The 27,932-nt window shown below is 37.3% G+C and overlaps 1 protein-coding gene across 1 annotated transcript; it reads left to right on the top strand.

Moving 5' to 3' along the window:
- The first annotated feature begins 251 nt into the window (after window positions 1-251).
- LOC106132352 (protein croquemort) lies at window positions 252-24,955 on the top strand. The gene is made up of 10 exons (XM_013331724.2): window positions 252-373; window positions 1,498-1,677; window positions 6,391-6,519; window positions 7,570-7,779; window positions 16,353-16,561; window positions 18,468-18,576; window positions 19,365-19,525; window positions 20,224-20,328; window positions 20,880-21,027; window positions 22,086-24,955. The coding sequence occupies exons 1-10, from the start codon at window positions 257-259 to the stop codon at window positions 22,200-22,202; spliced, it is 1,485 nt and encodes a 494-aa protein (XP_013187178.1). The 5' UTR covers window positions 252-256; the 3' UTR covers window positions 22,203-24,955.
- Window positions 24,956-27,932: the final 2,977 nt, after the last annotated feature.

Here is a 27,932-nt window from a genome sequence, read left to right as displayed (position 1 = left end):
ATTTATTTAGATTTTAGTGAGTACCTACTTATATTCATAAAATATCTGTTCAGTATCAATGTTATCTTATTTACTTTGTTGATTGTCGATTTTAGTTCTGGCTATACTCAAACAAATGAAATGTACTGTACAGAAATATTTATCTGATTAATTGATAAACCAATAGGAATAAAAACTATGAAACAATGTTTTCAATAAACACCTTAAATTAATTACTTGTGCATAATTTTTATAACATCTTTTAGGGTAAGTGAAAATGGTGTCATACAGAGTTAAGAGTGGTTTGTTTGTGGGCTTTGGATCAGCCTTAGTGGTTCTTGGTGCTATAGCTGTTGTGTACTGGCCATCACTATTCATAGCACAGCTACAGAGGGTGAGTTTGTATTTTTTAGCGTTATCTTAGTCGGACATTGTACAAATTAAAAATTCCTATTTTTTCTGTTAATCTGGATATTTCACTGATTCATAGACTCCTATTCAACTACAAATCGTGTTGGGGTGAAAATACATATTTTTTGTATGTTTACAACATGATAACTTTGAAACCTGTTAGTCTGAGTTTAATATGTATGTAGGATCTGTCGATAAAATTTTCAAGTTCTTAGGGCATCAAAGTCATTTAAGTAGTTTTAGAGATAATCACAATTTTGTAAAAAGAAAAACCTTTGCGGTGAACAACTAGTTTATGTAATGGAAGTCCTCCATAAATATCATGCCTAATTTCAGCTTTATATATCCAAAAGGTCAGTGAGTAAGATGTTTTTTTTGTTAAGAAAACACTGTATGTGTTCCAGCTGCTTTTCTTCCCATGCCAATAGTAAAAGTTAATCAAAGGAAATGCTAACAAGTTGCCGTGTGGTTCCCGGTACCAATACAAAAAAGAATAGGACCACTTCCATCTCTTTCCCATGGATGTCGTAAAGGCGAATAAGGGATAGGCTTATAAACTTGGGATTCTTTTATAGGCGATGGGCGAGCAACCTGTCACTATTTGAATCTCAATTCTATCATTAAGCCAAATAGCTGAACGTGGCCATTCAGTCTATTCGAGACTGTTGGCTCTGTCTACCCCGCAAGGGATATAGACATGACCATATGTATGTATGTATGCTAACAAGTTCGGGAGTCTTCTTTTAGGCAATGGGCTAGCAACTTGTCACAATTTGAATCTCAATTACAACATTGATCATAACAGCTGAATATGGCATTTCAGTCTTTTCGAGACTGTTGATTTTGTACTGTATCTCAAATCTATCTTAAAGCCAAACTTTAAGATAGAATTGAGATTCAAATAGTGACAGGCTGCTAGCCCATCGCCTAAAAGAAGAATCCCAAGTTTATAAGCCTACCCCTTAGTCGCCTTTTACGACATTTATGGGAAAGAGATGAAGTAGTCCTATTCTTTTTTGTATTGGTGCCAGGAACCACGGCGTTGTATATCTATCTTCTTAATCAATGTGCAATAAAGAGATATTCTATCTATCTGTATACTTTCAGATGATGACTCTAACAAATGAGTCGATGACCTTCGACATATGGCGGGAGACGCCTATCCCCATGTACCTGGAGTGCCACCTGTTCAACATCACCAATGTAGACGAGATCCTAGCCGGGAACAATGTCAAACTTCGAGTGGCTGAGATGGGGCCGTATGTCTTCCGGGAGTTCCACAGCAAGGTACTGAATACTACTCTTTTTTTAGGATACTAGCTGTGCCCGCGACTTCGTCCGCGTGGAATAGTTATTATGGGCATTATTGAAGTCTTCAAGGATGAATTATTTTCCCCGTTTTTTTTTCACTTTTGCCATTATTTCTTTGCTCCTTATAGTTGCAGCGTGATGTTATATAGCCTAAGGCCTTCCTCGATAAATGATCTATTCGACGCGAAAAGAATTTTATTTTTCAATTCGGACTAGTAGTTCCTGAGATTAGCGCGTTCAAAAAAACAAAGCAGCTTTATAAGCTTTCAGCTTGATAATATTAGTAAAGATGATTTAATCTACGTCTAAAGGCCACTTTCAACTGTATGGCTTTATGATGGAATTGAGATTAAAATAGTCGCTAGTACATCGCCTACAACGAGAATCTTAAATTTATAAGCCTACCCCTTAGTCGTCTTTAACGACGTCCATGGGAAAGATATGGAGCGGTTCTATTCTAAACAAACCCACACGGCACTGAGATGATGATAAACTGCGCATTAGTTTACAAGTAAGCATTCGTATCACATGATGTTTTCCTAGTAAAAGTCAATTAAAGTCTACTTACTATATTACTTAACCTATGTAGCAACTTGCATAATTTAGTTCATAACTAATTTACATTACACGAAACGGAGTGATGCGCAGACGCAGACATTTGTAATCTTGAAGCTGTTTCAATCGTTGTGAAAATTAACAAAGGAATCATTATTTTTCTTCTTTTAAATGTTCACCTTTTTTCTAAGCGGCCAGTGCGCTGTACAATTTTAAACAGTGAAAATTAAAAAAAGACGATCGTACTTTGTCATTACTCTTTTGTATGCGGACAGTTAAAAAATTAAACAATATATTTTTAAACTTGGGATTCCTTTTTAGGCGCGCCGTGTGGTTCCCGGCACCATTACAAAAGAATAGGACCACTCCATCTCTTTCCCACGGATGTCGTAAGAGCCGACTAAGGGATAGACTTGGGATTCCTCTTTAATGTAAATCCCTGCCAATCTAAGGTCTGCCGCGCCGATGGATGCATGGCTAGGGGCGAGCCTAGTCTCGAGCGTGCCACTTCCGCCATGGGGTTGGGCGACCCCCAGGTAATGGCTAGCCTTACCCTGGCATGCGGGGCTCTGCTGGGGCGGACAAAATTTTTCCCTAGCGTCTCGTGGGAATCGCATGGATGCAAATTTTTTGAAAGAGCACCTAGATGGCGGCGATGGTGTCCGCACCCCATCACGTCTCGTTCCCGGCGGGAGCGGTATGCGGTCTGCTGAAAGCCGCTTTGCGACGATGAATGTAAGAGGAGGAATGAAGGATAAGATTGAGGAAGTATGCCAGATGATGGATGAAAGACGTTTGGATGTGTTGTGCGTGAATGAAACGAAGCGGAAAGGATGCGACGCGACGCAGCACGGCCCTTACACGGCGTATTGGTCTGGAATTTCCAGTACCAGCCGAGGCTGTCAAGGGGTCGGTCTAATTCTTTCTGCACGAATGGCTGAGTGCGTGAATGAGTATGAGTGTGTCAGCCCTCGTCTTCTATGGATTAGGCTGAAAGTTGGAATCACTCGGATCTTCGTTCTAGGTGTTTATGCACCTTGGGATGTGGGTTCGAGGGGTACAACATCAGCAAAAAGCGAAAACGAGGAGTTCTGGAATAGTGTAAGAGAAGTATTGAAAGTTACCAAGCCAAATGAGAAGATTATTATGTTAGGTGATTTTAATGGATGGGTGGGTGTAAAGCGTGATGGATATGAAAAGGTGCTTGGTGCGTTTGGTGACGAAAAGGTGAATGATAATGGAAGAAGTGTATTAGAAATTTGTCTAGAGTGGGATCTTTTTGTGTCGAACTCAATGTTTCAACATAAAGAGATCCACACCTACACAAGAGTGGAAGGTATTTTAAAAAGTATGATAGACTTTGTGATTGTAGATGAAAGATTGAAGAACAAAGTGCTGGATACCCGTGCATATCGCGGTGCTGGCATTGACTCGGACCATTTACTGGTGATATCCCGGATAAGGGGTATCTTCAATCGCTGGCGGCACAGGGTAAGGGAGCAAACCAGCGCTTTGGAAAGAGTAAAAGTAGAAAATTTGCAAGATATGGATGTAGGTAAGAAGTATATTAATAGACTGAAGGATGAATTTGAAGATTTAGAGGAAATGAGCGATATTGAAGATGGATGGAAGGAATTTAAAAAAAGAATTGTGAAAGTAGCTGTTGAAGTGTGTGGTGTAAGTAGAAGAAGGAAAGGAAAAAATCACAAAAATGCGTGGATGAGTAAAGATGTGCAAGAACTTGTGCGATTAAAGAAGAAAGCATGGCTGGATTTGTTAGCAGCAAAAGCTAACTTAAGAATGCAAGAGGTTATAGATGAAGATGTGAATGAAGCACGTAAGGAATATAAGAAAATGAAAGATTTGGTTAAGAAAGCTGTGATTAGAAAGAAAGAAGAGTATAAAGAGGATTTTGATAAAAGGCTATCAGAAGACTTTCAGTCAAATCTGAAAATATTCTGGAAATCCGTAAGGTCAGCCCGAGGAAATACTATAACCAGAGAGCTGACTAGGATCAGATGCCAGGATGGTAGCGTTGTGAAAGGAGAAGAATGTGTACTAAAGATATGGAAGGACTATTTTGAAAGTTTATTTGAAAAAAAGGAAGGAAATAAGAAAGATTTCTGCTATAGCGAAGAAAAAGAGAATGAGATGGAAGGCGAAATTGAAATGTTCGAAATTGTGGAAGCACTTAAGAGTATGAAAGCGGGAAAGGCTGCTGGGTGTGATAGAGTGTCGGTCGAGATGCTTAAAGCAGGAAAAGGCGTAGTAGCTAGTCAGTTGTACTGCCTTTTCAATTTGTGTTGGAGAAGCGGCCGAGTACCAAAAGATTGGTGTAAGGCTGTTATCGTGCCACTTTACAAAGGAAAAGGGTCACAGCTGGACTGCAAAAATTATCGTGGTATAAGCCTGCTTAGCGTCGTCGGCAAATTGTATGCTAAGGTATTGATTAATAGAGTCAGGAATGAAACTGATGACAAAATATGGGATGCTCAAGCGGGATTTCGAAAGGGAATGGGATGTACTGATCAGGTCTTTTCCTTGCGGTGCATAGCCGAAAAGTTTTTGGCCAAGAGTCAAAAAGTCTATTGCACATTCGTAGATCTGGAAAAGGCCTATGACAGAGTTGAGAGGAATGAATTGTGGTCAGCACTTTCTATGCATGGGGTGAGCAGTCTCTTAATACGAGCACTGAAATCCTTATATGAGGATTCGAGTGCTTGTGTCAGGATAAACGGAGCGCACACTGAGTGGTTTAAGATTGAGAAAGGCGTTAGGCAAGGATGTGTTGCGTCACCGTGGCTGTTCAACCTATTTATGGATAGCTGTTTGACAGATTTGAAAGAGTCTAAAAGTGGATTAAGGATGAATGAGTTACTCGTCAAATGTCTGCTCTATGCCGACGATCAGGTTATACTGGCGTCATCAGCGGAGGAGTTACAGGAGATGGTAAACTGTATGCATGAAGCTTTAAAAGAGAAAGGAATGAAAGTGAACGTAAGTAAAACTAAAACACTGGTTTTTGAAATGGAGAAAGAAATGACAGCATGTAATATTTTGATTGGAGGAGAAAAAGTGGAGCAAGTGAAAGAGTTTGTATATCTAGGATCAAAGTTTACATCAGATGGCAAGTATGATAGTGATATTGAAAGGAGAGTGAACGCGGGGAACATGGTGAATGGAGCTTTGCATGCCTTTATGAGCAGTCAGAAACTATCCAAAAAGGCTCGACTGGCTGTGCACAGGGGCGTGTTGGTCCCGACATTAATGTATGGGAGTGAAAGTTGGGTATGGCAAAAGAAGCATGAAAGCAGAATAAATGCAGTGGAAATGAGAGCGTTAAGGAGTATGATGGGTGTGAAATTGAGTGACAGGATAAGGAACAGCGTGATAAGGGAATGTTGTGATGTGAAAGAAGATGTAGTTACAGGAATAGAAAAGGGTATGTTAAGATGGTTCGGTCATGTGGAGAGGATGAATGAAAGCAGGTTGACTAAGCAGATATACAAGGAGAGTGTGGAGGGAAAGGTCGGAGTGGGAAGACCTAGACGAACGTATCTTGATCAAATTAAGGACGTCCTGGTAAAGGGTCAGGTCAAAAGTACCCGAAACCGCCGAGCTTGTATGAAGAGAGTTATGAATGTGGACGAAGCGAAAGAAGTATGCAGAGATCGTGGCAAGTGGAAAGAGGTAGTCTCTGCCTACCCCTCCGGGAAAGAGGCGTGATTTTATGTATGTATGTATGTATGTATATTTTTAAACAGACATTGATGAGAAAGATATGGGAGTGTTTCGATTCTAAAGTGTCGGAAACCACACGGCACATTATTCACTCATTCATGTTTTATCTAGCCGTGTGGTTCCCGGCGCTTATATAAAAAAACAATGGGACCACTCCATCTCATTTCCCATGGATGTCGTAAAAGGCGACTAAGAGATAGGCTAATAAACTTGGGATTGTTATTTTCGGCGATTGGCTAGCAACCTGTCACTATTCGAATCTCAATTCTATCATAAAGCGAAACAGCTGAACGTGGCCTATCTGCCTCTTCAAGACTGTTGGCTCTGTCTTACCCGCAGGGGATATAGACGTGACTATGTGTATGAATTAATGAACGAATGTTTTGTCCACAGGTGAACCTGACATGGAACGATCAAAACAGCACAATAACGTATTTCAATGAGCGCTGGTGGCATTTCCAGGAGGAAATGTCTAACGGTAGCCTGTCAGATCTAGTCACTTCCATTAACCCTATTGTTGTGGTGAGTTTTGAAGGGATCTTCGTATCATTACATCAGTATCACTACATCCTAATCACTACATAGTATAAAACAAAGTCGCCATTTTAGTCTGTTTGTCTGTATGCTTAAATCTTTAAAATTACGCAACGGATTTTGATGCGGTTTTTTGTAACAGGTAGAGTGATTCAAGAGGAAGGTTTTTATGTATAACATTTATAATTTTGCACCCGTGCCGAAGCCGGGGCGGGTCGCTAGTAATATTATAAATGCGAAAGTTTGTATGTCAGGATGTCAGTATGGATGTTTGTTACTCTTTCGCGCAAAAAGTAGTGAACCGATTACGATGTAATTTTGTATGTGGGTAGCTGAAGAGCCGGAATAACATATAGGCTACTTTTTATCTCAGAGTTCCCGCGGGATTCAAATTCAAATTAAAATTTTTTATTCATTATTATAGGATACTTCATATCGCTTAATAATTGTCAATGCTTTTGGTTTCACAACTAATCTTTTTTACTATCGTAATTTGTATATAAACATATAGCTTTGAAAAAAAAAACCATTTTAGCGAGTTTCAGATAGGAAAATACTTTGAAAATAATTTAAAAAATATGTCTCATTCAATTAGACCTGATTTGAAAGAGATAGTTGCATTTTGTTTCTTTTGGTTTTCCAAACTGGTTTTAAATATTTTTTAATCTGTGGTACTTACACGCTAATAAAACTATATGTCACAAGATTACTTTTAATGGAAAATGGATCGTGGCAAGTGGAAAGAGGTAGTCTCTGCCTACCCCTCCGGGAAAGAGGCGTGATTTTATGTATGTTTGTATGTATGTTTGTATGTTTGTATGTTTGTATGTTTGTATGTTTGTATGTTTGTATGTTTGTATGTTTGTATGTTTGTATGTTTGTATGTTTGTATGTTTGTATGTTTGTATGTTTGTATGTTTGTATGTTTGTATGTTTGTATGTTTGCATGTTTGCATGTTTGCATGTATGTATGTATGTATGCATGTATGTACATAATGTATGTATGTATTACTATTAACTTTGAATTTTCTCGCACAGACCGTAGCCTACATGGCTCGTAACGACAACCTGGCGTTTCGTCTGGGCACGGACATATTCCTTCGTCTGTTCCACTCGAACATGTTCCTCACCGCCAACGTCTCCTCCTGGCTGTTCGACGGCATCGAGGATCCGGCCCTGGACGCCGCGATGGACCTACCATTCGTAGCTGACAGGATTCCTTACGACAAATTCGGCTGGTTCTATGAGGTTAGTTTTACTTTAATTAATTTATAGTATGTATATATATGTATTATTGGTAAAGGGTCAGGTCAAAAGTACCCGAAACCGCCGAGCTTGCATGAAGAGAGTTATGAATGTGGATGAAGCGAAGGAAATATGCAGAGATCGTGGCAAGTGGAAAGAGGTAGTCTCTGCCTACCCCTCCGGGAAAGAAACGTGATTTTATGTATGTATGTATTTTTGTTTTTAGTGCAGTGTGGTTCGCGGCACCAATACAAAAAAGAATAGGACCACTACATCTCTTTCCAATGGATGTCGTAAAAGGCGACTGAGGGCTTACAAAGTTGGGATTCTTTTTTTAGGTGATGGGCTAGCAACCTGTCACTATTTGAATCGCAATCCTATCATTAAGCCAAATAGCTGAACGTGGCCATTCAGTGTTTTCAAGACTATTGGCTCTGTCTACCCCGCAAGGGATATAGATGTGACTATTTATATGTATGTATATCATACAATTTCATAGTATTTTTTAAGTTAAATGATGTCATCTATGCTATTTACGTTCATATGTTAGCGGTTATAACAATGATTCACTAAGAGATAAAAAATACGAACTTTGTCCTAACATCCGTGCTTATCACTAAAATGATGAAGAGTTGTATTGTAAGGATATATAATGCATTTGTACGCGAAATATTCTATACTGTGTGCGCGACTTCGACCGCGTGGAATAGTTTGGGCATCATTGAAACCCTCAAGGATGAATATTATTCCCCGTTTTATTTTCACATTTTCCATTATTTCCTTGCTCCTTTTGGTTGCAGCGTGATGTTATATAGCCTAAAGCCTTCCATAAATGGTCTATTCAACACAAAAATAATCAGGGTCAATTTGAACTAGTAGTTCCTGAGATTAGCGCTTTCAAACAAACAAACAAAACAACTCTTCACCTTTATAATATTAGTATAGATTTGTACGCGAAATATTCTATACTAGAGGCCGCCCGCGACTTCGTCCGCATGGAAACCCTATCAATCCCGCGGGAACTCTGGGATAAAAAGTAGCCTATGTGTTATTCTGGGTCTTCAGCTACCTACATACCAAATTTCATGGTAATCGGTTCAGTAGTTTTTGCGTGAAAGAGTAACAAACAGCCATACATCCATACAAATTTTCGCCTTTATAATAGTAAGTAGGATTCTATATTAGCATTTGCCAGCGGCTCTCTACGCGTACAATGTCGTTTATCGCAAAACCTAACAGGAGTATCTCTTAGAAAGGCATGTAACATCGTTTGTTTGTTTGTTTGTAATATCTTTATTGCATAGAAATTTACAATGTTACAAAAAAATAGTACAAATCCATATAGTGACAGGTTGCTGGGCCATCGCCTAATAAAAGAATCCCAAGTATAAACTTTTACGGAATCGATGGGAAAGAGATAAACCACACGGCACACCCGTATTGGATCGATAATGGTAACACATTCAGTTGCCTGAAAGTGCTGGTTTCCTCACGATGTTTGATGAGCGTAAGAGAGTACGGGCATCGGTTAGTATGCAAACTAATGTGCATAACTTCGAAAAAAGTCATTGGTACATACATATAGTTACGTCTAATATCCCACGCGGGGTAACAGAGCCAACTGTCTTGAAGATACTGATAGGCCACGTTCAGCGGTATGGCTAAATGATGGAATTATAATTTACAAATATATCTATTACTAGAGGCCGCCCGCGACTTCGTCCGCATGGAAACCCTATCAATCCCGCGGGAACTCTGGGATAAAAAGTAGCCTATGTGTTATTCTGGGTCTTCAGCTACCTACATACCAAATTTCATGGTAATCGGTTCAGTAGTTTTTGCGTGAAAGAGTAACAAACATCCATACATCCACACAAACTTTCGCCTTTATAATAGTAGTAGGATTGACAATTGAAAATTTTTTATTCATTATTATAGGATATTTCACATCGCTTAATAATTGTCAAATCTTTTGGTTTCACAACATTGGTTGACGTCAAATAAAGTCTACTGCCGCTTCCAAGGCGTCAGTGCAAAAGAAGCGGTAACAAACTGCACTGCAGCATTTTGCTTCAACAACGTCAACTTCATAAATATCCAAACATAGAATGTGGACGAGAGAATACATTGTAAACCTTCTTACATCTTCCGTTACAGATTATTTCTAATGCGATAGTGTATAATCAATTAAAATATATTATCCTTAATTGCTGACCTTGTAAATTCACACAAAAAACGGCATAAAAAAATCAAATCATGTAGTAACAATTAGGGTCTCAACAAAGTGCCGTGTGGTTCCCGTCACTTATAATATAAGATATTTCTTTCCCGTGGTTGTCGTAAAATGCGACACAGGGAATAGGCATTTTTATCAATGCCAGTAACATCCTCAACTCTCGCGACATAACACTGGGGTGCGCCTGACTTTATAGATCTTAATTTGTAAATTTGACGTCCGATGAAAACGCTGCAGTTTAGTTTTTTCCGCCGCTTCTTCTACGTGTGCTTTGTGGGAGCCGTTGTAGATATAATTAAGATTTAAGTGATGTGACGTCAATAAGTGATACCTTGTATCCAATGACCTCCTCCTTCACGCAATCCTCTTTCACGCAATGAAAGAGTAACAAACATCCATACATCCATACAAACTTTCGCCTTTATAATAGTAGTAGGATTTACTTTACTATGCTTATCATGTCACTAATATAAAAAACAATGGTCTTACAATATCTAACACATTTTCTAGGACATTTTATTTATCAAGACTTCCTATTTGTTTACTTTTTTATCAAATTTATATCGTGACAAACAAATACCTTGAGTTGTGTTAACTAACATAGACTGATGATCTGTTTTTATCGATAGTTCAACTCGCTTAATCATCGTGCCTACAAGTTATCTGACTGTACCGTATGGATTGAGGTCAGTGAGTGACCGTATTGAGTGAGTCATATGTATATTTACCATTTTATTATTCTGCAGGTTAATGTGTTAAAATTTTAATAAATATACACATTTTTGTAGACACATTTAAGTGGCATAATGATGCTGTAATTTGTTGAATATTTTACTTACTGCCTTCGTAGTAAGACACGCGCGACGCCCCGTTTTTATACATACATACATATGGTCACGTCTATATTCCTCGCGGCGAGCCAACAGTCTTGAAAAGACTGAATGGCAACGTTAAGCTATTTGGCTTAATGATAGAATTGAGATTCAAATAGTGACAGGTTGCTAGCCCATCGCCTAGAAAAGAATTCTAAGTTTGTAAGCCTATCCCTTAGTCGCCTTTTACGACGTTCATGGGAAAGAGATGGAGTGGTCCAATTCTTTTTTGTATTGGTGCCGGGAACCACACGGCACCCCGTTTTTATGGCGCGAAAAACTATCGCTGTCCCGTTCACGTCATAATAAAAAGCGATACAGCGATAGTTTGAGATGTAAATTCACTAAACCTAGTGAATTTGTATCTCAATAAAAAAATAAAAGTACTCGCTTATAGAGAAACATGTTATACTAAATACATACATACATACACATAGTTACGTTTATACCTATCCCTTTCCGGGTAGACAGAGCCAACAGTTTTAAAAGACTAATTGGTCGCGTTTAGTCGATATTTGAATCTCAATTCTGTCATTAAGCCAAACCAGCTTAACGTGGCCTTTTTAACACTGTTGGCTCTGTCTACCCCGCAAGGGATATAGACGTGATTATATGTATGTCATGTTTAAAAATCAGTAAGCTGTCAGTCACGTTTTACTGTCACACATTAAGGATTAATTAAATACATGCTATTATTAAATCGATAAAAAATTAACATTAATAAGAAGTGATAATTTCTTAAACATGGATTAACAAATGCACTGAACTGATCAATTTATTTTGATAATTTCATCTTATCAAAATAATTATTTTTACTCATTATCATTGCGCAATCGCATCTTTGTTCCAAAATGGTTTACACAAAGCTTCAGTTTATATGTACCTAATGCGTAAATAAATAACTTATAGTTAAAAATAACATAAAATCAGCTATGAAAATTTATGAGATTTTAGATGTTTAACTATACATACATACATAAAATCACGTTCATATCCCCCGCGGGGTTAGCAGAGTCAACAGTCGTCAAAAGACTGAAAGGCCAGATGCTTCAGCTGCTTGGCTTAATGATAGAATTGAGATTCAAATAGTTGCAGGTTGCTAGCCCATCGCCTAAAAGAGGAATCCAAATTATATAAGCTTATACCTTACGTCTCCTTTTACGACATCCATGGGAAAGAGATTGAATGGTCCTATTCGTTTTTTCATTGGTGCCGAGAACCACACGGCACAAATGTTACATACATACATATGGTCACGTCTATATCCCTTGCGGGGTAGACAGAGCCAATAGTCTCGAAAAGACTGAATGGCCACGTTCAGCTATTTGGCTTAATGATAGAATTGAGATTCAAATAGTGACAGGTTGCTAGCCCATCGCCTAAAAAAGAATCCCAAGTTTGTAAGCCTATCCCTTAGTCGCAACATCTATGGGAAAGAGATGGATTGGTCTTTTGTATTGGTGCCGGGAACCACACGGCACAAATGTTACATAACTAACAATTAATGTCAGTGGCAGTCAATGCCGATCACGCGCAAATCGTTGCGATTTCACGACCAATTTCAGAAGGCCTCAACTAATAGATTGTGACCATTAGTCACGGAGGAAATAACCATGGGAGAGCGCACTATCTGAACGCTAACTGTGACATGATCGTAGAAGATGTCATATATTTTTAACTAGCTGTGCCCGCAGCTTGGTCCGCGTGGAATAGTTATTTCGGGCATCATTGAAGCCCTCAACGATGAATAATTTTCCCCGCTTTTTTCACATTTTCCATTATTTCTTTGCTCCTTGTTGTTGCGGCGCGATGTTATATAGCCTAAAGTCTACCTCGATTAATGGTCTGTTCAACGCAAAAAAAAATTTCAATTCGAACCAGCCGGCCATGTAGGTACCATGAGTATTAGCGCGTTCAAACAAACAAACTCTTCATCTTTATATTATTAGTATAGATTAGTATAGATTTGGTCTTCTAATAAGGTGTATTAGCCTACCAATTGAGGTGTGTTGAATGAATTTAGCTCCACCACAAAAGAATACAGGATTTTCGCAAATCCCACGGAAACTATTGTTTTTGCCGGGATGAATTCTATGTCCTTCTCCAGACCCTTAATTATATAAACGTGAAATTTAAAAAGATTGTTTCCGATGTTCTGTGGGTCGGTAATGAAGACGTAACAAACAAACTAATAAACTTACTTCAGCATATATACCTAATATTAGTTGCGATTATAGGGATAGTAAATGTGCAGTGCAGTTTGTTACCGTTTATTCGACACTGACGCTTTGGAAGCGGCAGTTAACTTAGTTATTATAAAGTGATGTTGAAATGTCCCACAATAAAAAATAAAAAATATTGAATTTGTGTGGTTGTCGTGTGGTTCTCCGCACCAATACAAAAAAGAATAGGACCACTCCATCTCTTTCCCGTGGACGTCACAAAAGGCGACTAAGGGATAGGCTTACAAACTTACGATTCTTTTTTTAGGCGATGGGTTAGCAACCTGTCACTATTTGAATCTCAATTCTATCATTCGGCCAAATAGCTGAACGTGGCCATTTTCAAGACTGTTAGCTCTGTCTACCCCGCAAGGGATATAGACGTGACCATATGTATGTATGTAATATTGAATTTGAGTAAATAAAATTCTTTATTTATTTCGAAGAATGTTCGTAGTGCAGTTGCATCATTCGTTACGCTGAATTCCTTCATGCCGGCTAGTGGTCGATCACCCACTTTCGCTCATTATATCATTTTGACTAGTTGTTGTCCGGGGTTTTGCCTGAGAGCGTTGGTGGTCGATTCGGTAAGGTGCGAGATGCGCGGAAAAGCACAGGTTCGAATCCCGACTCGGCCATGTACCAATGAATATTTTCGAAGTTATGTACTTACATTAGTTTGAATGCTAACCGATGATATTGCGGTGAGGGAAAACATGGTGAGGAAACCTGCACATTCAAGGCAAATGTGTAACCATGATCGATCCAATACGGGTAAGGTTCAGGTTGTGGAGTTCAGACGGAAGTCGCTTCGTGTAGAAACCTGACCCACTCAATCCAAGGTCCATGGTCAAAGGCATACCCCGGGCTCTCCTCCAGAGTGGTGAAGATGCAACCGGGACTTAAGTCAGGAGGAAGTTGACCGGGGTTATGCTCTTGTAGAATTTTATGGGACTTTATTGGAATTCAAATATTAATTGAGTTGGGGGGAAAATAAATTTGTTTATGTGATCATTAAAATTGGTGCTGTAGTTATCATGATATCACCTTAATATACCATTACCTAGACCTTGACTAAGTCGAGGATAGAATAGAATAGATTTCTTTTCAAAATTGGATACAAGGTATCACTAATTGACGTCACATCACTATAATTATAACTACTACTGATCTTGATATGATCGAAGTGAAAATTCTTGTCAAGAAAATGTACCTTAGCTAAACCGTTAATTGAGAGTCCATGAAAAGATTGGTAAATTTGTATGGAAAAAGAAATATTTTACTAAGTCATTGGTCAATTCCAATAATTGCTAACTTATAGTCTTTTTTTTAATACGGGACAGATATCACATACCTACTGAGTTAGCCTCGAAGTAAGTTCAAGACTTGTGTCACGTGATACTAACTCAACGATAGTATATTTTTTAATAAATAAATATCCAAGACCCAGGCCAATCAGAGAAAGTTCGTTTCTCATCTTGCCCTGGCCGGTATTCGAATCCGGACCTCCGGTGTCACAGACCACCGCTGCGCCACAGAGGCCGTCGGTCGCCGTCTATGCCTACTCCACCTGGAAAGAGACGTGAACTAAGGGATAAAAAGTAGTTTTTATGTTATTCTGGGTCTTCAGCTACCTACATACCATTTACTATATTTCATCGTAATCGGTTCAGTAGTTTTTGCGTGAAAGACTAACAAACATCCATACTTACATCCCGACATACAAAATTTCGTATTTATAATATTAGTAGGATTATTTATACGAAAAAGGCGACTAAGGGATAGGCTTATAAACTTGGGATTCTTCTTTTAAGCGATAGGCTAGCAACCTGTCACTATTTGAATCCCAATTCTATCACTAGGACCAAGCGTGGCCTATCAGTTTTTTCAAGACTGGTGGCTCTGTCTACCCCGCTAAGGATATAGACGTGATCATATGTATGTATGTTATTTATACGTCGTGCATGTGTATGCATTTCGGTGCATCACACCTGTTCGATAAAATTTATCATAATCCTCGGATTAATTGTGTATGTTTATTAGTTTTTTATCAATTACCTAATCGGTGTCTGTCGCTGATCGGATTTTAAGCCATATGCACCTAAAATACTTAATTGAATTTATTGCGCGGTATTACATACATACATACATAAAATCACGCCTCTTTCCCGGAGGGGTAGGCAGAGACTACATCTTTCCACTTGCCACGATCTCTGCATACTTCCTTCGCTTCATCCACATTGCGCAGTATTATTGTGTATTATTGTAATGTATACTATAGACTACGCTAATTTAATTATTACTTACCTTGGCTGTAGGCGACTCGGTTAAAAACCATGTTTAATAGATATGGCTTCAGTATCAATAACATACAAATAAAATTGTAAGCGTTTGCCTGTTACCGTTATTAATATTGTGCACAAAAAAAAAATACAAAAAAAAAGTAGATTGTTTCGGGACCCCCTTAATATTTTGTATTTTTTGTAGCGATAACGAAAATAAATAATTTAAAAAAATATAGCTAGCTAAGACAGACGGACAGACAGATAGACAGACAGCAGAGTCTTAGTGATAGGGTTCCGTTTTACCTTATAGATGCGGAACCCTAAACAGGCACACAAAGTCTTACATTAAGAACAATGAGGCATAACAATGGTGAATACTTAAATTATTATTGAGAAGTGTGATGTTCTATGCCCTCGGAGTTATTTTTATGAGTTTGAGAGTATCGAAATTTACATTTTACATCGCCTGTCTGAAATGAAAGTGAAAAAAATACACGTTTTTCATCATACAACATAACAAAAATAAGTTAAGTTGACATGAAATTTAAATTCACGTTAATTTTTGTTAGTACTGTAATCTATAACTAATGGTTATTCGGGGCTTCTCTCACGTGGGAATTAAAATGGTACACATTAAACATATCAAAAAAGGTACATCTATACTTAATATTATAAAGCTGAAGAGTTTGTTTGTTTGTTTGAACGTGAAAATCTCAGGAACCACTGGTCCGAATTGAAAAATTCTTTTTATGTTGAACAGACCATTTGTCGAGAAAGGTTTTAGGCTATATAACATCACGCTACAACTTTTAGAAGCTAAGAAATAATGGAGAATGTAAAAAAAGGGTTATTCATCCTTGAGGGCTTCAATGATGTCCAAAATAACTATTCCACGCAGACGAAGTCGCGGGCACAGCTATAAATAAAAAAAAAATACAAATATGGCACTCCTCTTTCGCAGCGCAACGGTTCAATCACGTTCGACGGCGCGTTCAACATGAACACCGGCGCAGCTGACTTCTCCAACCTGGGCAACATAGAGAACTGGCAGTACTCCAACCGCACGGTGTTCCGCGATGAGTGTGGCGAGGTGCGGGGCTCCTCTGGCGAGCTCTGGGCGCCCGAGTACGGCCAGGAGGAGCTCGTTCTATTCGCCAATGATATTTGCACGTGAGTAGATTAAAAAAGTAGCTAATAATGGGGAAAATTGCTTGTGTGTTTTCATTGTTTGTGTCCGGCTCGAAGGACCAACGGAGTCCCAATTCTTGTTAAACCATAAGACTCCTTCCTAAGGTAAATCAATTAGAGAACTGGCTATATTCCAACCGCACGGTGTTCCGCGACGAGTGTGGTGAGGTGCGGGGCTCCTCTGGCGAGCTCTGGGCGCCCGAGTACGGCCAGGAGGAGCTCGTTCTATTCGCCAATGATATTTGCACGTGAGTAGATTAAAAAAGTAGCTAATAATGGGGAAAATTGCTTGTGTGTTTGCATAGTTTTTATCCGGCTCGAAAGACCAACGGAGTCCCAGTTCTTGTTATACCATAGGCTCTTTCCTAGGGTAAATCAATTAGAGAACTGGCAATATTCCAACCGCACGGTGTTTCGCGACGAGTGTGGCGAGGTGCGGGGCTCCTCTGGCGAGCTCTGGGCGCCCGAGTACGGCCAGGAGGAGCTCGTTCTATTCGCCAATGATATTTGCACGTGAGTAGATTAAAAAAGTAGCTAATAATGGGGAAAATTGTTTGTGTGTTTACATAGTTTGTATCCGGCTCGAAGGACCAACGGAGTCCCAATTTTTGTTATACCTTAGACTCCTTTCTAAGGTAAATCAATTAGAGAACTGGCTATATTCCAACCGCACGGTGTTCCGCGACGAGTGTGGTGAGGTGCGGGGCTCCTCTGGCGAGCTCTGGGCGCCCGAGTACGGCCAGGAGGAGCTTGTTATATTCGCGAATGATATTTGCACATGAGTTGGTTTAAAAAGTAGCTCTCTAATAATGGGGAAAATTGCTTGTGTGTTTGCATAGTTTGTATCCGGCTCGAAGGACCAACGGAGTCCCAATTCTTGTTGTATCATAGGCTCTTTCCTAGGGTAAATCAATTAGAGAACTGGCAATATTCCAACCGCACGGTGTTCCGCGACGAATGTGGTGTCTGTGTCTGGACCAATGTGAGGCGCGGGACTCCTCTGGCGAGCTCTGGGCGCCCGAATACGGCCAGGAGGAGCTTGTTATATTCGCGAATGATATTTGCACGTGAGTTGGTTTAACAAGTAGCTAATAATGGGGAAAATTGCTTGTGTGTTTGCATAGTTTGTATCCGGCTCGAAGGACCAACGGAGTCCCAGTTCTTGTTATACCATAGGCCTAGGGTAATACAATTCGAGAAAAGCACATGTAAAGTTTCAAAAAGGTGGTAGTTAAATTCTTAGTTCTAACAATGTATTTCATTCTTAGGGATTCGTAATGCAGTCTGGCTGCCAACATCAGTCAACTGTCTTCTTGAACCTTCAATATGTGGCAACTGACTTCTTAATCGTACAAAAGGTGTCAGCTGAATAAATATATAAATATATACGGGACAGATTATAAATATTGAGTTAGTCTCGAAGTAAGTTCGAAACTTTTACGTTACGAAATGCAAAGTCAACGATACTGTATTTTATAATTAATACTTATATAGATAAACATCCAAGACCCAGGCTAATCAAAGTTCGTTTCCCATCATGCCCTGGCCGGGATTCGAACCCGCACGCACAAATTCTCGAAGGCACTCCACACGCACTTGACCGGTTGTTTTTTGCCGACTATATATTAATTATAAAAGTCCCAGATTCTTCACCTAGCTCCTGGGATCATTAGTCTTTCTCATTTCTGCCCCCCTAGGACGGCACGCGCGATATCGTATTTATCGCGCGAAAAGCTATCGCTGTCCCGTTACATCTCGTAATAAAAAGCGAAACAGCGATACTTTTGCGCTGGGGCTGCTTGATGCCTGCCTTCACAGCGAAACCGAAAAAATCTGAATTTTAAATAATTATTTATGTCATTCTTAAAAAAAATTATCTCACTTTCAGATACATGGTGCTTAGCAAAAACGCGAGCGTGACAATTAGTGGCGTGGACGGTGTGATGTACGCTGCCAACGACTCCGTTTTCGATAACGGACATAACTATCCGCACATGGTAAGTTTGTTTCAAATCCAAATTCAAATTCGAAACTTTATTGTAAAACATAGGTAAGTAGTACAGATCTGTTACATGTCAAATTCAAAATTCAAATTCAAAATTTTTATTCATTTTTATAGGATACTTCATATCGCTTAATAATTGTCAGAATGTTTGGTTTTACAACATTGGTTGACGTCAAATAAATTACTTAAAACAAAGTTTAGTGCCGCTTCCAAGGCGTCAGTGCAGAAGAAGCGGTAATAAACTGCACTGCAGCATTTTCTTCTTCTTCTTGTTTATAGTATCACTATGTTTTATCCCACAGAGAATGTACAATAGTTGATTATCACTCACAAAATATCGTTTACATTTATGTTTGATCATGCATTAAAAAAAAACAAATAAAAAGGAAATTATAAATTATCACATTAGGTATATTATAAATTGTCATTTAAAAAATCATTTATCGTATAATAGCATTTTTCTTTCTTCAAAATAGTTTTAATGTCTTCTTAAAGTTTAAAAAATTTAGTTGTTTGTCAACTAGTGATTGAAGGTTATTAACCAGATAATTAAAAAAAAATAACTGACTTAAATCCTACTAATATTATAAACGCGAAAGTTTGTGAGTATGGATGTTTGTTACTCTTACTCGCAAAAACTACTGAACCGATTACGATGAAATTTGGCATGTAGGTCGCTGAAGACCAAGAATAACATATAGGCTACTTTCCGGAGTTCCCGCGGGATTGACTTCCATGCGGACGAAGTCGCGGGCGGCCTCTAGTAATAAATATGCGCAGGAGTGCTACTGCGACAATGTGCGTGACAACAACTGCCTGCCCCCGGGTTACCTCAACGTGTCGGAGTGTCGGTTCGGAGCCCCGGCCTTCGTGACGCTCCCACATTTTCTCAACGCCGACCCTTACTACGGCGAGAAGATTGAGGGGCTCGATCCTAAACCGTAAGTTTTTGCAAACTTCATCTATACTAATATTATAAAGCTGAAGAGTTTGTTTGTTTTGTTTGAACGCGCTAATCTCAGGTGCTACTGGTTCGAATTGAATTTTTTTTTGTGTTGAATAGACCATTTATCGAGGATGGCTTAAGGCTATATTTCATTACGCTGCAACTATAAGAAGCGAAGTAATAATGGAAAATGTGAAAAAACGGGTAAAATTATTCACCCTTGAGGGCTATAATGATGCCCAAAATAACTATTCCACGCGGATGGAGTCGCGGGTACAGCTAGTTCATAAATATATATTCGTGTAAAATACACACGTGTAAATGGTGTAGGTAGGTCATGTAGCACCATTTTGTGTCAACATACATAAATATATAATCACGTCTATATCCCATGCGGGGTAGACAGAGCCAACAGCGTTGAAAAGACTGATAGGCCACTTTCATCTGTTTGGCGTTAGAATTGAGATTCATAAAGACGTGATTATATGTATGTATGCATAACAGTAGTTGTCCATGGTCATTTCAGTTTCATTTCAATTTCATCCAACTATTGAAGCAAAAAGCCAGTAAAAGATAGCACTTTAGGTATATGGTCCTCCGAGCCGGATTCGGTTCATCAAAGTAAACAATTATAATTATTTTGGTCCTTCAAGCCGGATTTAGTTATTTAACGGCGAAAATTTATAATTCCAGCGAGATGAACTTCAGACTAGCGTTGGAGATGTTCACTGGGATGCCGTTACAAGTGTTCGCCCAACTTCAAATCAACATTCTCGTGCGACATATAGGAGGGATCACGTATGTTATACATTTACTATCTGTGTTTTAATTATTGTTTTTATTTTTAATATTTTTGACGTGACGACGTCTTATAATTCGATTGAGCCGGCTGCACGCACGAAAAAACATGACGTCATGTGGCGTTACCGCGCTCTGAGGCGTTCCGTTGTAACATTTGCGCTTTGGAAGCGGTAGAGACTTAATTATAAATTGTACATACATACAAATAGTCACGTCTATATCCCTCACGGAGTAGACAGAGCCAACAGTCTTGATAAGACTGATAGGCCACGCTCAGCTTTTTGGCTTGATGATAGAATTGAGATGCAAATAGTGACTGGTCGCTTGCCCATCGCCTAAAAGGAGAATCCCAAGTTTATAAGCCTATCCCTTAGTCGCCTTTTACGACATCCATGGGAACGAACGAATCAATGGAGTGGTTCTTTTATTTTTTTCTAATTCGTGCCTGGAACCACATTATAAATAGTGTTGACGTCATTAAGTGATACCTTGTACCCTTGTTTTGAATTTTTTTTTTGTTATTTTCCAATTGCAACTTTGGTACCCAGGATCAACAACGGCCTCCCCGACCGCGACACGATGGTGCCCATGTTCTGGTTCCGGCAGGAGGTCACTATAACGCCCGAGTACGTGGCGCTCGCCAAACAGGCTCTGAGGCTCAGATACTGGGTGCCTTACGGGCTGATAGCGCTCACTGTGAGTATTTGATGCGGTACTGGCTGTGCCCGCGTGGAATAGTTTAGTTTACTCCTTGGATTTGATAGCTCGTTAAGTATACTTAGTAAATTGCTGTTTATTTTTTTGATTCTGAAGTATGCTGATTCTCATTTAAAACGTGTTCTCACAGTAGCGGAGCCACGACTAACGGCTAAAACCTTTAATATTGGAATAGTTATTTTGGGTATCATTGAAGCCCTCAAGGATTAATAATTTTTTCCCGCTTTTTTTTGACATTTCCCATTATTTCTTTGCTCATTATAGTTGCAGCGTGATGTTATATAGCCTAGAGATTTCCTGGATAAATGGTTTATTCAACGCAAAAAGAGTGTTTTCAATTCAAACCTAGTAGTTCCTGGAATAAGCGCGTTCAAACAAATAAGCAAACAAACTCTTTAGCTTTATAAGTATAGATTAAAGTTTATTGATTGAGTTAACTTTCTCTGATTGGTCTGGGTCTTGGATGTTTAACTATATAAGTATTCATTATAAAATATAGTATCGTTGAGTTAGTATCTCGTTACACTAATCTCGAACTTACCTACTTTGAGGCTCACTCAATCTGTGTAATCTGTCCCATATATATTTATTAATTTATTTTATACAGCGTTACTTTTAATTAACCAAAATCCTTTTAACACGTAAATCATTTCAACAAACTGAACAATTTTTACTATGCGACCAATATCGAAATCGCAAAAAAATACTAGTTGTTTCTTACTAAAGGTGCATGCACAGTACCTAACGTAAATCGCTATACTAAAAGTTGTCCAGTTACTTGTACAGTTACAGTACTGATTCGCCTGTTAAAATGATTTTAGTTAATCAATAATTCAAATTATAATAAAAAAAAATTATTCATTATTATGAGACACTTAATCTCACTTAATAATTGTCATATCTTTCGGTTTTACAACATTGGTTGACGCCAAATAAATTACTTAAAACTAAGTTTACTGCCGCTTGCAGCGATAACAAACTGCACTGCAGCAATTTCTTGATTACCTTGTATATTAACAAAACGCAATCCGTTTCAGGTTATCGGCACAGCTCTTCTAGTAACAGGTATAACTATACTCGTCAAACGAATATTCCAATCTCCGGAGACCTCCCCCATCATGGCGGACTCCTCAGCGGAGAGCGACGCACACTGACACACAAAAAAATACGTGTGTGGGACACAATGTGACACACACACCCACACATATATACAGTGTGTAAATACCTATATTCGAGAAACGTGTAGATCCTTTCATCCACAATTTAAGGGGGGAGGGGTTGGCATAGTTCACCCATATGGAGTTAAATATTTTTTCACAAACCATTGTTTTTCCAATCTTCCAAATATAGCTTGTTGGTAACCAACCACACTGTATTTAAGTGTGTGTGACGCCCACTGACACACACAAATGTGTGTGTGTGTGTGTATTGGTGTGGCACTTTTTGACACATACAATAATTATATGTGTGTGATATTAAAAGTGTGTGATATCATATCATAAAATCGTATTATATAAATCTTAAAATCGATCCAGTATTTGAGATTTATAATTATATTATTTATGTAAAATGAAATTTTATTGTATTTTTATATGTGCAAATACATATTGATGGGACAGTAAATTTGGTACGAAAAATAAACTTTTGTTATAATAATTAAAATTATAATTTATAAGACTTCATAATGGATTATCGTTATTTGATAATATTTACTAATATATTAATAATTATTTATTTCCACGCACTTGTATTATGAACATGTATGCATTTAGTATAACAATTGAAATTCGACCTTATTTTCTAAAATTTATGATATTTGTCATAAATGTTTGCCGGTCAAATGTTTATCTAGTTATATTAATTTCTGCCCCTGTAACAAGGCAAGCGCTACGCGGCGTTTATCGCGCAAAAAACTATCGCTGTCTCGTTTCACGTCATAATAAAAAGCGAAACAGCAATAGTGTTTCGGGCGATAAAAGATGGCGCTGCGCGTGCGTTGCTACGGGGCTGGTAATTTTTCTTTCTGAACTTATAAGGCATTAAATTTGACCTTTATAAGATCAAATTTGGTCTGTAATACGATTTCAGATAATTTCGATTAAACGCTGCTTTCTGAAGCAGGTTTAAAAAGGAGGAAAACTACCTTTAACTTTTCTGAGATCATCCCAATTTGGCATTAATTAGTTAATTCATGTCTTTTTAAATACATAACATATTTTATCAGATGCAAGAAAACAATTTGGTAATTTCAGCAATTTTACATTCCCATACCAGATTATTCAAGACAAAGATTTATGAGTCTTCCTTAAAAAATGAAATGGTATTTAGTAAATTTCTATTAGGTAATAGTAAGCAATATTTTCAAAATTTTCCTGTGATATTCTTATAATGTTTAATGGCATAGTCATTGTTTTGCATACTCGTAACATTAAATATGTACAGCTTTATGCGTGATGATGATTATACCAAAAAAAAAAACATAAAACTTACTTATAATCTTTGCTTTCTGTTTCGTTTCTGTCATATTGTGCTCTAAAAATTAATGGGAATTACTTTTGTGTAGATATAATAATTTTTCGCATTTTCTGGTTATTATAATATGAGAATTAATGTATAAAAGTTTTAGAATTTTTTTATTATTGAATGCTAAATAATAATAAAATATATTGTAAATAATATATTTTTTATAAAACATAGCGTAAGTATTGATTGTTAATTTTCATACGTTTTATAATTTTATATTCAATGTATAAAATATTAAAACTATCATATTTTAAGCAATATTACACTTTTACTTGAGGCATATTTCCCGTGGGAATTTCGGGAAATCTTTGTGGACGTCTGATGCCAATATATTATATGCCATATTTTAATAAATTTTATAGGTATTTTTGTATGCATCTATGTTTAAGATAAACTTTATCGATATGTTTGTTCTTTTAAATTTTGTTAAAAAAAATTATAAGTATTGATTTCTATTTGGATGAGTTAATGTATGTTCTCACTAGTGATGTTCCGACAAGACCAGACTAGTCAAAATAACTAAATATCCAGAAACTTCCAAGTCGGCTATTATAATTCATTATTTGATAGCTTACAATGACAGCTGTCAAAGTCATACGTTTTTGTGTTCCATCTTTGTCGGTCCTGAGCCCGTTTCAGGTCATAATAAAAGCGAAACAGTTTTTACCGGGATGAAAGGTGCCGTATGTCCATCTCCAGACTCTTAAATTATAATGTATGTGATATTTCAAGAAGATTAAATTCAGTGGATAAAATGGAAGAGGTAACAAACAAACAAACTCACTTTCGTATTTATAATATTAGTTGAGATTAAATTACATTTGTACCATGTAGTTGGCACTTCGAAATGGGACATTTTCTCTTGCCCGTGGATTTCGTAAAAGGCGACTAAGGGAATAAGCAATATCAGGTAGTTTATCAATAGTCCAAGGATAGGTTTTCTTGTTTGAAGCTCGGACGCGACCCAGCACCTTATTTCAGATAATAATACAAAATGTTACTTTATATATCCCAACATATATAAAATAATGCTAACGTAAGTCTGTTTGTTTGTTTGTTACGTCTTCAGGCGTTGTTAACAATGTTATTCAACTATGTTTCAATAATGTGTTTCATTAAGTGTCACGTAAGAATAACAATTCTAACGTGTACATTATTGTTATTTGTTGGAAAGTTGTATAACAATGTCAGATTTGTCAGATAATGTGTACGCACCTTAAGAAGTTACAATGTGAACTGACCTTAGATGGATGATTACCGATTCAGAAAATATGAAGCTTAATAACGTGAAAACGATATAATATTGAATGCTAGACTGATTTTTTATGTACTAGTTACCAAAGAGGGTATCACTAAAATGTTATTAAAAGTATTTTATTGTTTATATTTTATTTTTATACCTGCTCCGATTGATTTGAAACTCTTCCTATTATGTTCGTTCTGTAATCTGTTTTGTATAATTACATTTAATAGGCTATTTGACAAAGTTCTAAAAACTATCTGAGGGTATTTATTTGTTTATAAGGAGCCCTACAAAAATACTTTTCTGCCTTTATTACAGCTATTTTATTAAAAAATCGAAAAAGAAAATGGAATATTCAAATATGCCGCCAAAACGCGACTTTTAGTAATATGGCGGACATGGCATGCAGTGACGTAAATTTCGTGTAAATATCATACAAAGCTTGTTGGTGTTTCGAAAAGTTTTGATTTTCTCTTGTTTTATTTAACTTGTGCCACGTCATATGTGTGAAAATTATTAAAATGAGTTCCTATAAATGTTGTGCAGTGCCTCAATGCACTAATACAACAATAAAATCTCCTACGAAACTGTTTTTTTCTATGCCGATGGATTTGAATATTCGCAAGAAGTGGTTTCAGATCATGATCTAAGATCAGTGGTTACCAAGATATACTTACATTGATGTTTTCACATTCCTCAGTTCGGCAGCATAGAAATCTGGATTGTCTTTGAAGAAGACAATCCAGATTTCTTCTTCCAACCATTATTGCGTCCACTTTTGGTAGGTTTCGACTGTCAGCTTTCGCGGAATTGGTTTCCATTATTAAATACCCATGTTATCTGAGTAATCCTGAGCGATCAAACACTTATAAAAATTTCGAAAAACAATAGCGAACACTAAGGAACGATACGATCGACAGTCTGTTTATGGATAATTGACGTCATAATAGAAATAGCCAATCACGTTCGTTTTTAGTCACGTGACAGCTGCATATAAAAACCTAATTTTCTGAGACGGATTTTGTTTAAATAATGCAATATTTTTATCTCCCGTTATTACAAATCGCTCCAAAAAAATAATATTAAGACTGATGACATAAAAGAAATGTATATTTTTAATACAGTCAAATAGCCTATTGAATATACATATAATCACGTCTATATCCCTTGCGGGGTAGATAGAGTCAACAGTCTTGAGAGACTGATAGGCCACGTTCAGCTGTTTGGCTTAATTATAATAATTGAGATTCATATAGGTATATTCATACAGGTTGCTAGCCCGTCGCCAAAAAGAAGAATCCCAAGTTTTTAAGGCTATCCCTTTGTCGCCTTTTACGACATCCATAGGAAACAGATGGAGTAGTTCTTTTTAAGAATTTTAAAGTTGAATTGATTGATTGATATACATAGATACGTTACACACGTATCAATATCAATCAATCAATTCAACTTCAACGCTAAAGTTCACACCAATTTGCAACATTTGTGAATGAAATAAGAACAACTATGATAATATAAGTCTGTCCAAACCTTATGATATTGAAGCGGACTTGTAGGTATACATGTCGCCGACCGATAAAGATTAGTAAGTCACAATATTCCTTATCTATACTCAAATAGTAGTCTTTATGTAGAAATAACTCAAAAACTACTGGCCTGATTTTTACGAAATTTGGCACAGATATACATACGGTGGTAGGGACACAATGTAAGTGTGAATGTTATGTGTCAGCGATTTTGTATGAGAGCGACGATCTCACGACTGATCCTCACGTGTATACGTACTTAGTTTAGTTATTGGAAAAATATTTAATTTAATAAAAGTAAAATTTAATTATTATATAAAACAATTTATTATTGAAGATCAGTGGCGGTGCTCTCAGTAGATAAGGACCACACTATAACAAAATAGGCACTCAATAATATCTTAAATTAAACAAGCACATTTAATTTTTACATATATAGAAGGAATAGGCAAAGCATACTTTTTTCTAGAATTCTCACGGGAGCGAGGCCCCACGCAATATCTAGTTATTTCTAAATCTTTAGCTAACCATTAGTCATCGAGTCTTGTAATGATGTGCCCTGTCTACCCAATTAGGCATGAAGACGTTAATAAAGAACATGTATGTTTGTAACTCAATAACTTTCGAACCGATGGTCTGATTTTGATGAAATTTAAAATTTATGTAGGGAATGTCAATACATTTTTTTAATTCGTGGTGCAACAAAATAAGTTTAGCGGTTTTTGAGATATTCGCAATGTTGTTAAAAATAGTGTTCGCGAAATCTGAGTTAGCGACAAACGACTAGTTTAAAAAATAAAAAACCGTTATTACAAACGTAAATTAAAATTGTGTTTATAAAAATTTAAAATTGTTATTATTACATCATCCAAATAAAAAAATAATGTTAGCTAATGGATTTTTGTCTAGAAATCATATGATCGTGTATTACCGAATTATCAAAACAAAAGATAAATTTGTTTGTTTCTGTCACAGGGCTGTTAGCATCTATTCCTATCTACTATTAATATTATAAATCTGAAGAATTTGTTTGTTTGTTTGAACGCGCTTCTTTCAGAAACTACTGGTTCGTATTGAAAAATTCTTTTTGTATTGAATAGACCATTTATCGAGGAAGGCTTTAGGCTATATAACATCACGCTGCAACTATAAGGAACAAACAAATAATGGAAAATGTGAAAAAAAAATGGGGTAAATTATTCATCCTTGAGGGCTTCAATGATACCCAAAATAACTATTCCAATATTAAAGGTTTAACCGTTAGTCGTGGGTCCGCTACTGTGGAACACGTTTTAAATGGGAATCAGCATACTTCAGAATTAAAAAATAAACAGCAATTTACTAAGTATACTTAACGAGCTATCAAATCCAAGGAGTAAATTTGCAAACCTTACGAAAATAAGAACATTCAATCTATGAGAAATGTATATGAGACGAAATTGAAAGGAAAGACATTATCGGAAAGTGCATGATGCGCAGAAAGGACGCATATTTCTCGTAGGTAACAAAGTTTCTAGACTAAGTGATTTAGTCTATGCGCTGATATCAGTCAATCAGTCAGTCACTCAGTTAAGGAAGAGTTTTATTCTGAT

Source organism: Amyelois transitella, chromosome 14, assembly GCF_032362555.1.
Source record: "Amyelois transitella isolate CPQ chromosome 14, ilAmyTran1.1, whole genome shotgun sequence".
NCBI lineage: Eukaryota > Metazoa > Arthropoda > Insecta > Lepidoptera > Pyralidae > Amyelois > Amyelois transitella.
The sequence above is the reverse complement of the archived record's forward strand: the minus strand, read 5'-3'. Positions and strand labels throughout refer to the sequence as shown.

What these genes read in the sequence shown, in the direction of transcription:
- LOC106132352 (XM_013331724.2), top strand. Translation starts at nt 257, where the DNA reads ATGGTGTCATACAGAGTTAAGAGTGGTTTGTTTGTGGGCTTTGGATCA. An exon ending in AATTCGGCTGGTTCTATGAG is followed by an intron (nt 7,780 to 16,352) that starts GTTAGTTTTACT and finishes CCTCTTTCGCAG; the next exon opens with CGCAACGGTTCAATCACGTT. An exon ending in GACATAACTATCCGCACATG is followed by an intron (nt 18,577 to 19,364) that starts GTAAGTTTGTTT and finishes AAATATGCGCAG; the next exon opens with GAGTGCTACTGCGACAATGT.